The following is a 14,753-nucleotide window of genomic DNA, read 5'->3' on the forward strand; positions in this document are numbered from 1 at the left end:
GAAGAGACGATTCTCATAAAAATACTCCTCTTTGTTCCACGGAGGCACCCCCTACTTTTGAAGGAAGAGAAACCACCACTCAATACCAGAGTTACAGCCATATCTCATTTGGGTGCTCGTGTGTTTCTCCTCAGATATCTGCATGGATCCCACATTAAAAGGCAGGCTCCTCCAGGTACTTTATGAAAAAATATGATTTAGTAGGGACTTTTCAATTGACCAAAATTCTTTAAAATTCTCTTCTCCTCTAAATAGAGGCAGTTGATAAATTCGCCTTTCCAAATGAGAAGCCCATTTCACTTCAACATGTTCTTCATTGAAAGGCCTTCTAAACAAATGAAAATCTGAGTAGAAAAGCTCTGGAGCTGTTCAGGAAATAGTTGCTTCAGAAACGTAAGATGCAGGCAATGCTCAAACATAAGGGAAGATTATAGGAAGTTCATGTTGAAATCAGTTGCGTACAACTTAAGAGCCTGTGTCCCCAAAGAAAAGGACTCTGAATGATGGCCAGATGTCTAGGCTTCCTCACTGAAGACTGTTACATAACGTTGTTGAACATGAAGGAGGCTTCTTTCTAAGCTTTCTAAATCAATCTGGTCTGGGGCCATCCAGCTCCAGCCTGGAGAAGGCTTGCACACTAGGCCTGGACCAATGTTCAAATGCTGCTAGTGCCACTAACACACTGGGTCAACAACCCATGGTATTCCAAAAGGAACTGGGCTGCTGGTCCAAGGTGAGAAATTATGAGCACATGCATGCTAGGACTAGACCAGTTCTTTTTACTCTGGGGGCCTTCTGGGGGACTTCTGGCAATATCTAGATTGTCACAGCTGGAGGAGAGAATTGCTACTGGCATCTAGTAGGTAAAAGCCAGGGATGCTACTAAACACAGGACAGTCTCCAAAGCAAAGAATTATCCATCCCAGTGTCAGTAGGGCTGCTGTTGAGACCCCTGGACTACAGAAATAGTTGCCACAATTCCCTCACAGCACCCGTGCATGGAGGAATGCAAGTGCCCAGGACAGCTAAGCCTGGTGCCGGCAGGAAGACAGGAAAGGGAGGGGCACCCATCTCTACCACTCCCACGGCCAGTCGAAGCCCAGTCCTATACATCCCGCTTCCTGCAGGTCTCGGGAAGTCTTCCACTTCTTTCCATCTGCACTGCCAAAATCCCAACGCAAGCTCTCTCTACCTGGAAGACTATAGCAACTTCCTAACTAATCTGTCCACATCCAAAACTATCCTTTGCACAAAAGCCAGGAGCAGTCTGGTGTAGTGGTCAAGTATGTAGTCAGACTCCGTGACACACCTGAGAGATTCAGATCTCACCTTTGCTATGTGGCCTTGGGCTAGTTCCTAACCTCTCTTTCTTCAAATGTAAAATGGGAAGATAACAATACTTATCTTAGAGGTTGTTGTCAAGAATCAATAAGTCATATTTACAAAGTGCTTTAAAAGCTTGTGGCACATGGTAAGGACACTGCAATTGCTTTCAATTATTTTCAAATCATAATCCCCTCATGTCACTCCCCTTCCATGGGTTCCTGTTCTTCTTAAGATAAACATCAATAATCTGACCATGGCCCCCAAGGCCTCCACCACCCCTCGAGTCTCAATCAATCCTGCTTTTCCCCCTTTGGTCTCTGTGCTCCAGCCACACAGGCCTCCTGTGAACTAATGAAAAGGGCATGGCATTTCCTTCTGCCACAGGGCCTTTGCACAGGCGGCTGCCTCCTCTTGAAATATGCTCCCCCACCTGACCTGACTCAGCACCCCACCTCTTCACCTAATGAACTTCCACTCACCCAACACATCATGGCTCATAGCCACATCCTCAGGGAGCCATTCTACCATCTTCCGTATGATCTCATTACTCCACAAAACTCCTTTTGTACACACTTAGCCCAGCTGTAATTCTGCATTCAGATTTCTAATCCGTGGATTGGACATCAGATTGTTTACTCATTCTCTCAATAAACAGATTGCCCAGAATGATTTGTTTTAGGAGTGACTGAGTCAATGACTGAATAAATGACTGAATCAATGAGAAGGAGTGCTTAGCTTGTTCCTCAGTCTAGACCGCTTTATTAGAGCAGTTTCTGCTCAAAGCTGCGATCCCTTTAGCTTTATGGGAACCCCAAATGTTCTGAGCTTGGCTGAAGGAATGCTACCCGTGGCCTGGAGGGTGCTGACTTATGCTCTAGCCAGGGCCCATGAAAATTTTCTTTCCTTCCATCTTAAGAACCTTTTCCTTGTTCAGTCAAACCAACTATCCCCAAGCCTGAAGAATAAGAGAGGGATTTTTTTGTCCTTGTATGTGGTGGGAGCAGGGGGGGTCTGTCTTCATTAATCCTAAGGCTGCGGCTGACTCAGAGAACATCAGCCCCACATCTTTCTGAGGTTGGGGCCGTAGCAGTCATTCATGTTGAAGGGTCATTTGGAAGCCAACTGTTTTTAGAAAACCACAGAATGGCAGTTTTGTTTTAGTGTTTTGACTTTAGTATCAAGCAATCTGCTTTTTCCAAATTACTTAATATGTGAAATATAAACATTTTCTAACAACGCTTTCTCAAATCATCTTATTAAATTTCACACATGTGACCACAGCACCATGGCCTTCCCCACTGTACTGGTCTGGGTCCAGCAAGAAACAGAATCCACTATAGATGGGTTCAATGAGGAGACTTCAATGAAAGGACGACAGGAGAAGTGGGCAGAGTTCCTGAAACAGATAAGCCATGTGCAGGCACTCAGAAACTGGCAAAAGTGGGCATTTCCTACTGTACCTCAGGCTAAAGTGGCAAAAGGAAACATGAGGTAATCCCAGTACCGGGAGAGCCATGGATGGGGCACTGCCAAGAGGGAGCTACAGTCATAGAGAGAAGTCCCTTCTGCCAGAGACATGGCCCCAAAGCAAGAAAGAAACAGGGAGGAGATTCTCTAGCCTTTATCTCACCAACACTCTCATCTCCTGCAGTGCTTCCGACTGGCCCTGGACCCAACCAGGAGTCAGCCAGAAAGGGAACCGCAGCGATGCATTCCATGGGTGGGTGGCAGCTTCCCAGGGCACAGTCCCCCGTTCCAAAGGATGGCAGGGGGTAGGCTACAGCAGAGAATAAGAACTAGGCCTACCCAATCCCATACTGCCTTAGAATAAAGCCTTAGCTGACAGAAGTCTTAGACATACATTATAGGGAAAGTTTTCCAAGAAAACTTTGAGAGAGCCAGGAGGAGAAAGAAGCTCTAAGCTCAGGGCCCATGAAGTGAACACACAAACACCAAGTTCAAAACAGAACAGAAAGACAGCCATTTAACTTCTATCATAACTGCATGCTGGCAGTAGCTGCAGTGCACTCTGCAAATCTCCTCGAGTAAGCGAAGCATCGGGTGTGAGGAATAACAGCTTCTCAAAGTTGGCCACAGCCTCCTGCAGGTTCAAATTAAGATCCCAGGGATATTGGCTTAACCCAAAGATCAAGTCAAACACTGCTTTTGAATTGTCACAATCTGTTGGTTCCCAAATTCCGTGACTGGAAAACTAAAGACTTTGGCCGTACTTGACTGGCAGCTTGGCTTCAGGTTACAGTTCTCAATCGTTTTGCTCCTGGGGAACCGAGTAGTCTGCCCTTCGATACATCATTCTCCAGGCAAGGATGCCAGAGCCAGTGCCTTCTCTGCCCCCAAACATGTGTGTGCGTATACAAACTCTCTCTCTCTCTCTCTCTCTCTCTCTCTCTCTCTCTCTCTCTCTCTCTCTCTCTCTCTCTCTCCCTCTCTCCCCCCCTCCCCTCCCCTCCCCTCCCCTCCCCTCCCCTCCCCCCCTCCTTCCCAGGTGCTTGGTCTGCCGCCTGCTCAATAGTCAAAGCTAAAATCTAGCAAGACGATTATGTTGAGACAATCCAGAAAATATTTTGATCCCTAAGACTCCATAAGGCACCAGAATAGAGGAAGGAAATAGGGGAAAGGAAGAAGAGTAGAGAGAAAGGTAAGGGATAGTACAGGACAGGGGAAGAGAGGAAGAAGAAGAAAGAGGAAATTAGATGGAGGAGAAGGTGGGAGTGAAGAAGGTGAGGGAAGGAAGAGGCAACTAGCAAGGGGCAGAGTATAATCGTCATCAGCATTCATTCATTCCTTCAACAAACGTTTATTAAATTCTTCCCAAGCTCATTCAAAAGCCTTCCCCACCTCCATGCTACGCCTGCCTCACACTGTAACCCTGGAAGTCTTAACTGATGTGGAACCTTTTGTGATGCCCCCTTCCAATGGGGATGCAGATTTTGATGTTTACTCTCTACATCCTCAGGGCTGAGGCATCCTCTGATAATACCTGGACATGTTTTACCTGCATAAAGAAGATACTACAGGGAGACGGAGAACCATCTCCCCCTCCCGGCCACCACTCCCCCCTCAAGCAGGGATTTTCCCTCAGTCCTGCCTGTTGCAGTCTGGTAGGCAGCTGGCATCTGGGCAACAGTCTGTTGCTCACTGGTGCCCTTGGCCCCTGCTCTGGCATACAATCTCTCACCTTTGCAGTGTCCTCATTTTTCTTCTTTCTGCTCTAAATGATCATTGCAAGAAGTGGTTCCCTAAGAAGACACCTAGCTTCCCAGAGGGATGTGGTGAAGAAACAAATGGAAGGGAGGGACAAAGGTGGACAGAGAGTAAAAGGGGCATCAATTTATAGGGTTGACTAGAGGACTGGACAATTTCATACCCTTAATTTATAGATGGGCAAACTGAGGACCAGAAAGAGTCACAGGTTAAACAATGATGGAGCACTGGAGCTGGACAGGAATGTGTGGTCTGCTAACCAGTAGCACTAATGGAGCAGGTCTTTTGTACCTTACCCAGGATATACATCTTATAGGGAGCAGTCTCCTGGGGATTTGGATCTGAGACTTGTGCCAACTCCACTGGGGAGCTACATGGTGAGCTGGTCTACAGTCCTAAGAAAGCAAGCCAGAGTTAAGAGGTCAAAGTCATCTATGGAAAATGGGAAGTCTCCAGGCCACCACACCCTTTGGTGATCCTGAATGTGAACACCTCCTGTGTGAGTCCTCTCTGCAAATAAGTCAAGTTAAATTAGAGGTGAGACCCAACAAAGCTTTTCTCTCTTCCCTAGGTCAATAAACACAAGTCTTAAAAAAGAGAAGCTAGTTATGGGTTTCTCAACCCTGGCACTTCTAGCATTTGGGGTTGGATAATTCTTTGTTTTGGGCAAGGTTGTCCGATGCACTGTACGATGTTTAGCAGCATTCTGTGGCCTCTATCCCCCCTAGATGCCCTTGGCATCTCCCTTCCAATGGTAACAACCAAAAATGTCTCTAGACTTTGCCAATTGTCCCCTAGGGTGCAAAATACCCCCTTCCACTCCAGGGTGAGGACCACTGCTTAAAGAATCACAGACTCTCAACATGGTCATCTGACTCCCCAGCCCTGTTCATAGTTGGAAACACCAGGTCAGACTGGCCTCGGCTCACTCAGCTTTAATTGGCAGACTCAGGCTGTGAACTCAAGTCCCGAAAGCCGGGCTCACTATACCAGAGAATTATTGGTTCGGGCCTTGCTGTATGACCCGGGCTATACTGTCTGGTTTCTCTTTGTGTGATGTAGCTGCCCCATTCCCTGGCTCCTGGGGTGAAACCTGACAGCACCCCCCACAGTGTTAGATCAAGTACTTCACAATTTCCTCAAGAAGATGTTGCTCTTGGATTGAAGAAAGGATTAGAACCGCCCCTTTGGCGTGGCCCTGCCTTAGGAAGTTGGAAGGCCTTACTTTGCTTTTTCTCTTTTTCAATGGTTGACCTTCCCCAGCCCCCATGAAGCTGTTATGAGGATGGAGATAACATGAAGTATGGTACTTGGACTTATTTAAGCTCTATGATACCAGCATTTAGATTATTTAACTACTGATTGTGATTATTTAAGCTGAAAGATTATACTGCTCTAGCTCAGAAAATGTTTGTATTTCCATTAAAAACCACCAGGCTAAGGGTCTTTTTGACTGACATTTTTCACTGTTAAAATTATACATACAGTGCATGTTTTTGGCCAGAAGACAGTGTGTCCCGTATTTTGTTTTAAGATAAGGAAGCCAACTTCAAAGGCCTCCTCCAGCTCACTCTCTTCCTGTCCCCTCCCTCCTACCCATCACTCCAGCTTGCTGTCCTGCTCCCCTGAGTGAAGCCAGGAGAACCACCCATTGGCCCACTGCCTCCAACTATTTAATCTAAACTGATTCTGCCATTCCCAGACTTGAAATTCTTACAATGACATTCCGAGTTTCACTAGGAGACAGTACTTAGTGGTTAAGGTCACAGACTATCTTGTCAAACCAACATGTATGTGAATTCCAGCTGTCTGAGCCTCAGTTTCTGTATCTACACAGTGGGGGTGACAGCACTCTCTGTCTCACAGGAGGTGGCAGCAATCTGCGGGTTTAGTACCTAGTCCCTGCCTGACATATAATAAACATTTAGTAAACAGTACAAAGGCCTGGACTAGCTTAATTCTCTGAAGGCATTTTAGTCAGAGATAGTACATTCCTTGAGGCAGGAAGAGCGAAGGGTCCTTGGTTCTACCTGACATGGAATTAAACCACTGATTCTCTATAATGACTTGTGGAACACATCTCTGCTTGGCTCATATATTTTACATTTAAAGAGTATTACAAAAAGTAAATGCAGGGAAATTCTACTGTGGTCTTATTAGACAGGGCACTGGACTAAACCAAGCGGTCGTGTTTGGCTTTTGGAAAGAGTTTCTGATTTCAAATAGCATTCCTCAAGAGAATTAAAAAAGAAGACTCCAACATCGCCTAGATACAGAGGGTGCCAAAAAAATGTATACACATTTGAAGAAAGGAAAAACTGTATTAAAATTGTAATACTCAATATATAGTCATGTTCGACTTCTGCAATTACAAGAGGTGCTCAAAGTGGTTCCCATCAGCATCCAGACACTTCTGATTACGGCGAACTACTGCTTGAGCATAGATAACATCTCTTAAAATGTGTATACATGTTTTTGGTACCCTCTGTGTTATCCATGTTTCAGGTCATTTATTTAGTGGAATTATGGGTAGAACTCCACAATGGAAGGAACTGTGGAGATCGTCCTGCCGCCTCCTCCCGGGATGTAGCCCCCAGCACCTGTGATTTTCTCCCCCACAGGACTTGCTGACAAACTTCAGGGGCTACCTCACAAGGCTGCAGAGTTCTCAGTGCGACAAAGTTCCACAAAGCATTGCAGGTAGGTCTCCCTCCTCTTATATTCTACACGCCAGCTCTAGCACAATCTTCTGAGGTAGCATAAGTTAGGTCCACTTCTTTTCTTTCATGTCACCCCTTCAATAGTTGAAGGATGCACCTGCTTCTTTGTCCCCTGTAGACCTAATGCCCCTTACCCATCAGCTATCCCAAGCATGACGGGATTTTCAGATATCCCTTGACCCATTTACTCACCACATGACTTGCCCATAGTTTACCATCGCTGGCACACAGAAATGAACTTAGTATATACTAAACATACACGCGTATGCATAAATGTCTCTTAGGAATATTATCTCTATATGGAGTTGCAAAGTTGTTGTTAAACGCTCAGTGAGGAAATGTATCAGTGGCACATTTTTTTCATACTTTGTTTATTTCAGCAAAGACTGCTAATTACTCCCAATGCCTCTTTGCCCCTTTTCTTCCTCGGTACTAGGTTCTCTGAATGTTAACTGGGCAGAGAGTCATCCAGCCAACGGCTGCCCTTCCCTGCTTGTTTTGCAGCTAAGTGCGACCATGTGACTAAAATGATGGCCAATGAGCCCCTTCCCCTGCACTAGTCCTGCACCTACTTAGAATGTAAGCTCCGGGAATAAAGGGACCTTTGTCCTTTCTGTTCACTTAGAACAGTGCTTAGATCAGTGCCTAAGACGTAGAACACTCCTGCACGTAGTGGATACTCAACAACGATTTACTGAATGAACTGTTAAATGTCTCGGATGGTAATGCACGGTATGTGCAACTTAAAGGACAGGGAGGTTCCTTTCTCCTTTTTCCTTTCTCCTGGCTGTAACGCGGATGGGATGCCTGAAGCTGAGGCAAAATCTGCATCATGAGGTGAAAGCCATACGCTGACAATGGCACAGGCTCAAGACAGAAAGATTGTGGGTTCCTGCTGACGACACAGCTACTTGTATGAGCTTCTGGAATGTGGGGTTTTCTGTGCTTTGCATTTGAAGCTAATTAGGCCATTCCACTATCCGAAAGATATTTTCTTTGTAGTAAAGTTTTATTTACTCATTGTAAATTTTGTGTACAGTAAGTCTTTTCTCTCCCACGAAAAGCTCTAAGCCACCAGCTTCAGGGTTACAAGAGAGAAACAGAAGTCACCAGCGGTAAGCAACTGTGCCCTGATGTGACTGTTTGCAGCTCAAACCACAATCGATGTTGAATTAGCAGTTCTTCGTGATATTAATTCCCTCTCTCTCTGCCACCTGTCCTCAGTCACTGCAGGTAACTTAGAAAGCTGCGGCAAGTTCATCAATATTCTAGCTGATACAATTTACTTTTAGAACTGAGCAGGTAATAAAGACTGAGAGACATTCTGGGACACATTACCATAGTATTTAACATTTTTAAAATTGGACATATCAAAGTTCTTCTATACAAACTATTGGTTAGAGAAAAAAATTGCATTGTAGCCCCCCAAAATCATTGAAAGCATAGGCTGATTGGAATTTGAAGACAAAGTCAGTGTATGCTAACAATAATGAGTTTATCTAACTTATATATTAATGTAACATAACTATCTATGGCCTTTTACTACTTAAAAATAACTTTCTCATAAATGTATAACTCCATTCAGTCCCCACAACATTTCTGTAAGAGGGTAAACCCCTATAGCCACCGACTTTATCAATTTTAAGTTAACGGCTGCCTTCAAAGCTCTACTCTTCAGACTCCATTTATCCTCTCCAAATTGCCAGGCACTTAGGACTCCTCCCTAAAGAAATGTGATTTGTCTTCTCTCATGTTGGCATGAAGTAAAGAATAAATTGATTATATCATTTTCTGCACCATGCCTCTCCTTTGAAGGGTACTTACCTAATGAGTGGGTCTCTCAGAAAGGATTCTAGATCAAAGAGGCCAACAGGATAATGCTTTGGAATAAGCTGCTGCCTTACCTCACTGTAAACTTCTTAAAATAGCTCAGTATATACAAAGGCTTTCGAGGCTATCTGGAGAAGATGTCGAAACTGCAACGATACCCAGTAAATTAAGGTGGATCTCACAACATCATCATCAGATGAGTTAAAAATGTAAAGGTCCCTTAAAATCTTTACATGACATAAACACAAGAAATCACTACAAAAAGTCTAAAATACATACTTTAAATTATGTAACTATTAACCAGCTCTCAAAACCTTTATTCATTCAGTATTTAATACTCAATGGAACATATCAGTTAGCCAGCTTGTCTGCGTGTTAAATTACTACGCAAGTTTAAATTGTCCGTACAAATGCACACAGGTTTTCAGTACTGTATCTCATGGCCTTCAGTTCCTTTTAGCCACAGATATCAAATTTACCAGCCACAAATTAAATAATTGAGCTTTGGTTACTGGAATGCAAGCTTATTAACCAGCATTAATAAAACCAAACATATAGAATGATGTTCTTAATATTATTTTAATAAAATCCCTTTAAAATAGGAGCAAATGTAACAAAGATGAACCATTAGGAAATGTTTTAGCAAGAGGTTTTAGATATTTTTTTAAGTAAAAGAATAATCTTATACACAAGGGAAAGCGAATATTATGTTCTTCTATGAAAATATACGGTGGGGAACTGTTAGTTTCTTCCAGTGTGGGAATAATGACTGGCAGTTAGAATACCAACCAATAAAGATCAAAGTAAAGAAAGGGGTGTTGAGGGGAAGAATCGTACATGAAATACAGTCAAAGCCTCTGCTTTGTCCTTGAGTTGCTAAAGGGTTCTCAGACTATGGGAAGGTTCCTTGTGTTTTCAACGTCTCTATTTACTCCTTACCGTTGGAAATCGCTTTCTAAGTGGGATTCCAAACTTCTTTGGTTTCACAAGAAATTACTTTATTCGTCTATTTATTTATTTGCTTATTTGTCCGTTCATTTCCTTCACTCATGTTACTAAAATGCAAGCTTGATAACGTGAGGGATTTTTCTGTTTATTTATCTAGAACAGTATCTGCCACAAGGTAGAAGCTCAATGAATCTTTCTGAGTTTTGAAGTAATTCAGCCTTTTATTCCGCAAACACTTATCCAATGCCTACCGCATTGCCAGGTTCTAGATATCCAACATTAAAAGGAATTCCACTGTAATTAAAATGTAACCAACTCATGAGAAATATTTAAATTAGAAGAATGAAGCCATATTTTCTCACTCTAAGTTCAGTCTAAATTTAAACTAAGGGAGAATTTCCTGCCCTGTCAAAGAAGAATGGCAGGGGAAATGTGGACAGGTATGGCATACATCCCCAAATAATAGAACACAAAACAAAACGCTGGTTAAACATGAAACAGCTAGGTTGTGGGTGTAGCTACCAAAAGGTAGCATGATCTTTGTAATGATGGAACAGTGTTGGTAGTTACACAAATCTATACATGTGCTGAAATTGCATATAACTAAGTGTACACACAATGAGTACATGCAAAACCAGACAATCTAAATAAAGATGATGAATTGCACCAATATCAATTTCCCAGTGTAATACTGTGCTATAATATAACTATGCAAGATGTTACCATTGAGGGAAATGAGTGAAGTGTACAAGAGACCCCTCTCTACTGTTACTTGTAACTCCATATCGATCTATAATTATTTAAAAATAGTTTACAAAATAAAACAGCAGAATGCTTATCAAACCATTCTTCATGTTAGCAAAACATTGTCAGTGAGATAAATGTCTAATAAAGGATGAACCTATATGACAATATGTTGAATAACTAAAAATAATACAATTCTATGTTTGTGACATGCAGGATAGTCAACATTCAGTAAACAAGAGAAGCAGGATTTACAAAATATAAAACCATGATCTAATTTTGTTTACAAGTAAACAGTATTTGTAAAGGTATATACCAATATGCCATCAGTGTTTACCTCTGCATGGAGGCATCATGGGTGATTCTGTTTTTTACTTTTGCTGCTTCATATTTCTTATTTTTTTCTAAAATAAACATTATTACCCAAACAAATACCTAGAAGGCTTTCTGGCCTCAGGATGGGGTTCAGGTAAAGTCTATGTAGCTGTGGAACAAAAACCAAGACAAGTAGGAAGATTACATGGAGAGCCATTTCAATTCCATATAAGGACGAGTGATCTACCTGTAAGAATCATGGAACATGAACCACTACCTATGAACCCATGACTTCCAATGTGAATGGTGTTCACCAGGGCCTGGTGAATTCCTTATGAGTAATTATATGGATGGGCGTCTGGCTTATGCAGGCTGGGAGGTTGGACCCAGCTGCTTTCCAGTTCTAAAACTCTGTGCCATTTGATTTTTGCAATGCATTTAACAGACACCACCTCTCATTTCAAAAGTTCCTTTTATGTTTCAAAGCACTTTCACATATGCTGTTTTATATTAATTTCAGTTCAGTACTTAAAAAAAAAAAAATTCCCTACAACAATTCTATAGGGTAGGCAGGGCCAGTATTATCACCTCCCTGTTACTGAAGAGCAACCCAAGGCAACTGCGAGTGACCTCCTGTAACGGGTGACTTAAGAGATCATGTCTCCTAACGTGACTCATAGCCCCATCTCTCTTTCCCCCAACACCACATAGCCTCTCCCTTCCCACCGGGGATTGGAAACCGGGTCGACTTGGCCTGAAGTTGCTTGCATGATGCTTGCCAGTTGAAAGAAAACCAACAATGCTTGGCACAGAGCGCTAGTAAGTACCGACAATGATATACCCATCGGACTGTGTCTACACACTTACATTGACTGGGTTAATGTCAAGTAACCAACACGTCAACTCAGCTTAAACATCAAGATAAATCAAACTAGTCGGTGGACCTGAACAGCCCAAGAGGCTGATGAATCTAGTTGGGGTTCTCAGGCAATATAATTACCCTGTCTCTGTGTCCCCCTAGTCCTGGGAAGGAGCCCATAAGTGGGGCTTTTGGGCTAGGTAAATAGTGAATGGGGTCCATATTGAGCTTAATGAAGCAGGGCACTGTTACTTTTACCAAAGGAATTAACAGAGGAATTTTGTATTTATTTTGCAGGGGTAGCAGATTAAGCACTTCAGCAATAATGTGGCAATTCACCAAAAGAGGTCTTAGTTAGGTGCTATCTGAAATCATGAAATTAAGTGGGAAAACATATACACGGAAAAGGTTTATATGTTTTAGAAAAATAAATCCAAATTTTAGATAAATGATATTCTTCACAAAGTATACTAAACAAATGACATATTTGCATTGGCTGATAGCACCATTTACACACATCTATCATTTTCCCTGTGCCAAGCCATGCTCTGAGTGCCTTTCCCCAGAACCAGCCCAGGAAAGTCGTTATAGGAGGAAAGTGGAGGGTCAGCGATGGTAAGGTCATTTCCCTCCAGTCACCCAGCTACCAAGTAGAAGCAACCAGATTGCAACCCAGGGCTGATGACTCTCGAACCAGCATGCCTCACCATTACTTGCTCTCTCAAAACGTTGAAAGAATGTGCTGTTTTTAGAAACAGGAAGGAATGCAAGTTTCCTTAAAATGGCATAATAAATCACTCTAGGAGATAAAGAGTTAACTTGGAAACAGCTGGAGAGAAATGAGAGACACTGGGCTGAACTTGACACATAACAACACCCAGGAGGCAGAAGTGAATGAAAAAGAATAAAGGCTGATGAAATCAATGTACTGGTATTGTTAATCAATTATTGATCAAGGTGATAATGACACAGATGCTTGAAATACTTTGCTTCTCAGTTACATAAAATCCAAACTCCACATTCCATGTCTGCACTCATTCAACAAATAATTACTGAGCCCCTACCGTATGCCAGGCGATGTTCTAGGCAGTGTGATTACCGCACTGATGCAAGCAACAAAAGTTCTGGGCTTGGTGGAGTTCACGTAAGCGCCATGAGAAAATGAGGTAGTAGAAAGGGAGCTTGAGGTAGAAGATTTAGGTTTTAATCCTAGCCAGATGGCCTTAAGCAAATTACTTGAAATCTCTCTGAGTTTCAGTTCCCTCACCTCTAAACTGAGGATAATAATATCTGTTTTTATTATATCATCTTTTATTAGGAAAAATGTGAGTTTATACAAGTTTATATGAAAACATAACTACTTATTCTTTGGTCTTAGAGAAACTGAGGTAGTTGACAAGGAATAAAAGTTTTGTCCTCATTATTAAATCTTTCAAAATATTTCATTCCATATTTTCCATGATCTAAGCTCTCTGGGTTTAATGTTAACCATGTGTAAGACTTGCGGGGTCAGGATAAGGTCATTCTTCCATACCTAGCCACCAATTTCAAAGTCTGTGTTACGGCTTAAGATGCCCTAATTATGTACATTTCCCCTTGTTGTGGAAGGAAGTGGGATTTAAATTATATCTTAGTAATTATTTCATTTTAAAAGTTATAGAGATGCTGCTTCTTGTCTACTTCTTGAAAAACCGATTTATAGCAATTGATTATTTCTAATATCTTTGAGCAATTTTCTTTGCTATGTTCTTCCATGGCAGTATTATTTCATTGTGAGAACAAAATAAGACCTAAGTGGAGATGGTGTGTCATAGGCCCACAGGAATGACCAATACCCAGCATGTAGTCATGCTTTATTGATTAAATCAAAGAAAAGTGATTGGTTCCAGTCTCCCCCCTTACCCCCCCTTCCCCAGGACGGGGTAGAGGGCATGAGTGGATTTCTAAGCCTGTTTTTGTCAGCCTAGCAAATCAGAGTCCTGCTTTCGAAACAAAGAGGTGCCAACCTTGAGACTCTATGAAAGCCAACACAAGCAAAGCATTGTACACAAGTGAAAAGAATATAATTAGCAAAGTTATAGTCACAATTAGGAAATACCTCCTCAGAAAAGTTTCCACTTAACTCGGAGCAGTGCTCAAATTACCATTGTGCTTAACGAGGCCTCTGTCTCTCTGCCAGCTCAGAACCATGTGTCAGACCTACAAATACTAGCACCATCCACAAAACACAGACACACAAAATCTAATGCTCGATACTTTTTTTTTTTAAATGAAAGATGTGAAAAATGTGCAAATTCGAACATGGAAGGTGTAATTTAAAAAAAGAAGAAGCGTAGTCCTGGAAATGACTAGTCAAATGTTAGCTAAATTACTCTTTCTCCAAGCTCTGTCTTCGTCTTCTCTAGCCTTCCCTTCCCCATCCCTAAAGAGAAACTAGAAAAGAGAGACTAGGAAAGCAAAACTGGGTACTCACTTCATCTCCAGGATCTCCTCTAGCTGTTTCCTCCTTTCTATTCGGAGGTTGGCCAAGTGTGCTTCTTTTTCAGCCAGGGATTGCTGTGTGGAGGCGAGGCGTGCCTTGGTGGTGTCCAGTTCCTGTCTGGTCTTCTCCAGTGCATTCATCAGCTCCTCTATCTGAAATGGACACAGAACGTGGGGTGTTATTTCTCCTTCATTCAAGCACAAAGCATTCCTTGCTAGTTTGTGTTCTTACAATAGGCACAAAGGAATCATAGCCATCCTTGAAATGGGCACTGGGTCGTAGAGTCCAGTCTTTCTTTGTCCTT

The 14,753-nt window shown here is 42.4% G+C and overlaps 1 protein-coding gene across 16 annotated transcripts in view; it reads right to left on the reverse strand.

Moving 5' to 3' along the window:
• The window catches only part of ERC2 (ELKS/RAB6-interacting/CAST family member 2), a 918,423-nt gene that overhangs the window by 350,297 nt on the left and 553,373 nt on the right, over positions 1–14,753 (reverse strand). For all 16 annotated transcript variants that reach the window (XR_012489712.1, XR_012489713.1, XM_074313131.1 and 13 more), the window contains one exon: positions 14,441–14,601. Coding sequence is in view for 14 of the 16 variants with exons in the window: in XM_074313131.1 (XP_074169232.1) it covers positions 14,441–14,601 (161 nt within the window). In the remaining 2 variants the exon portion in view is untranslated. The remainder of the gene's footprint in view (positions 1–14,440; positions 14,602–14,753) is intronic.

The sequence above is a fragment of the Rhinolophus sinicus genome, linkage group LG10 (assembly GCF_036562045.2).
Source record: "Rhinolophus sinicus isolate RSC01 linkage group LG10, ASM3656204v1, whole genome shotgun sequence".
Taxonomy (NCBI): domain Eukaryota; kingdom Metazoa; phylum Chordata; class Mammalia; order Chiroptera; family Rhinolophidae; genus Rhinolophus; species Rhinolophus sinicus.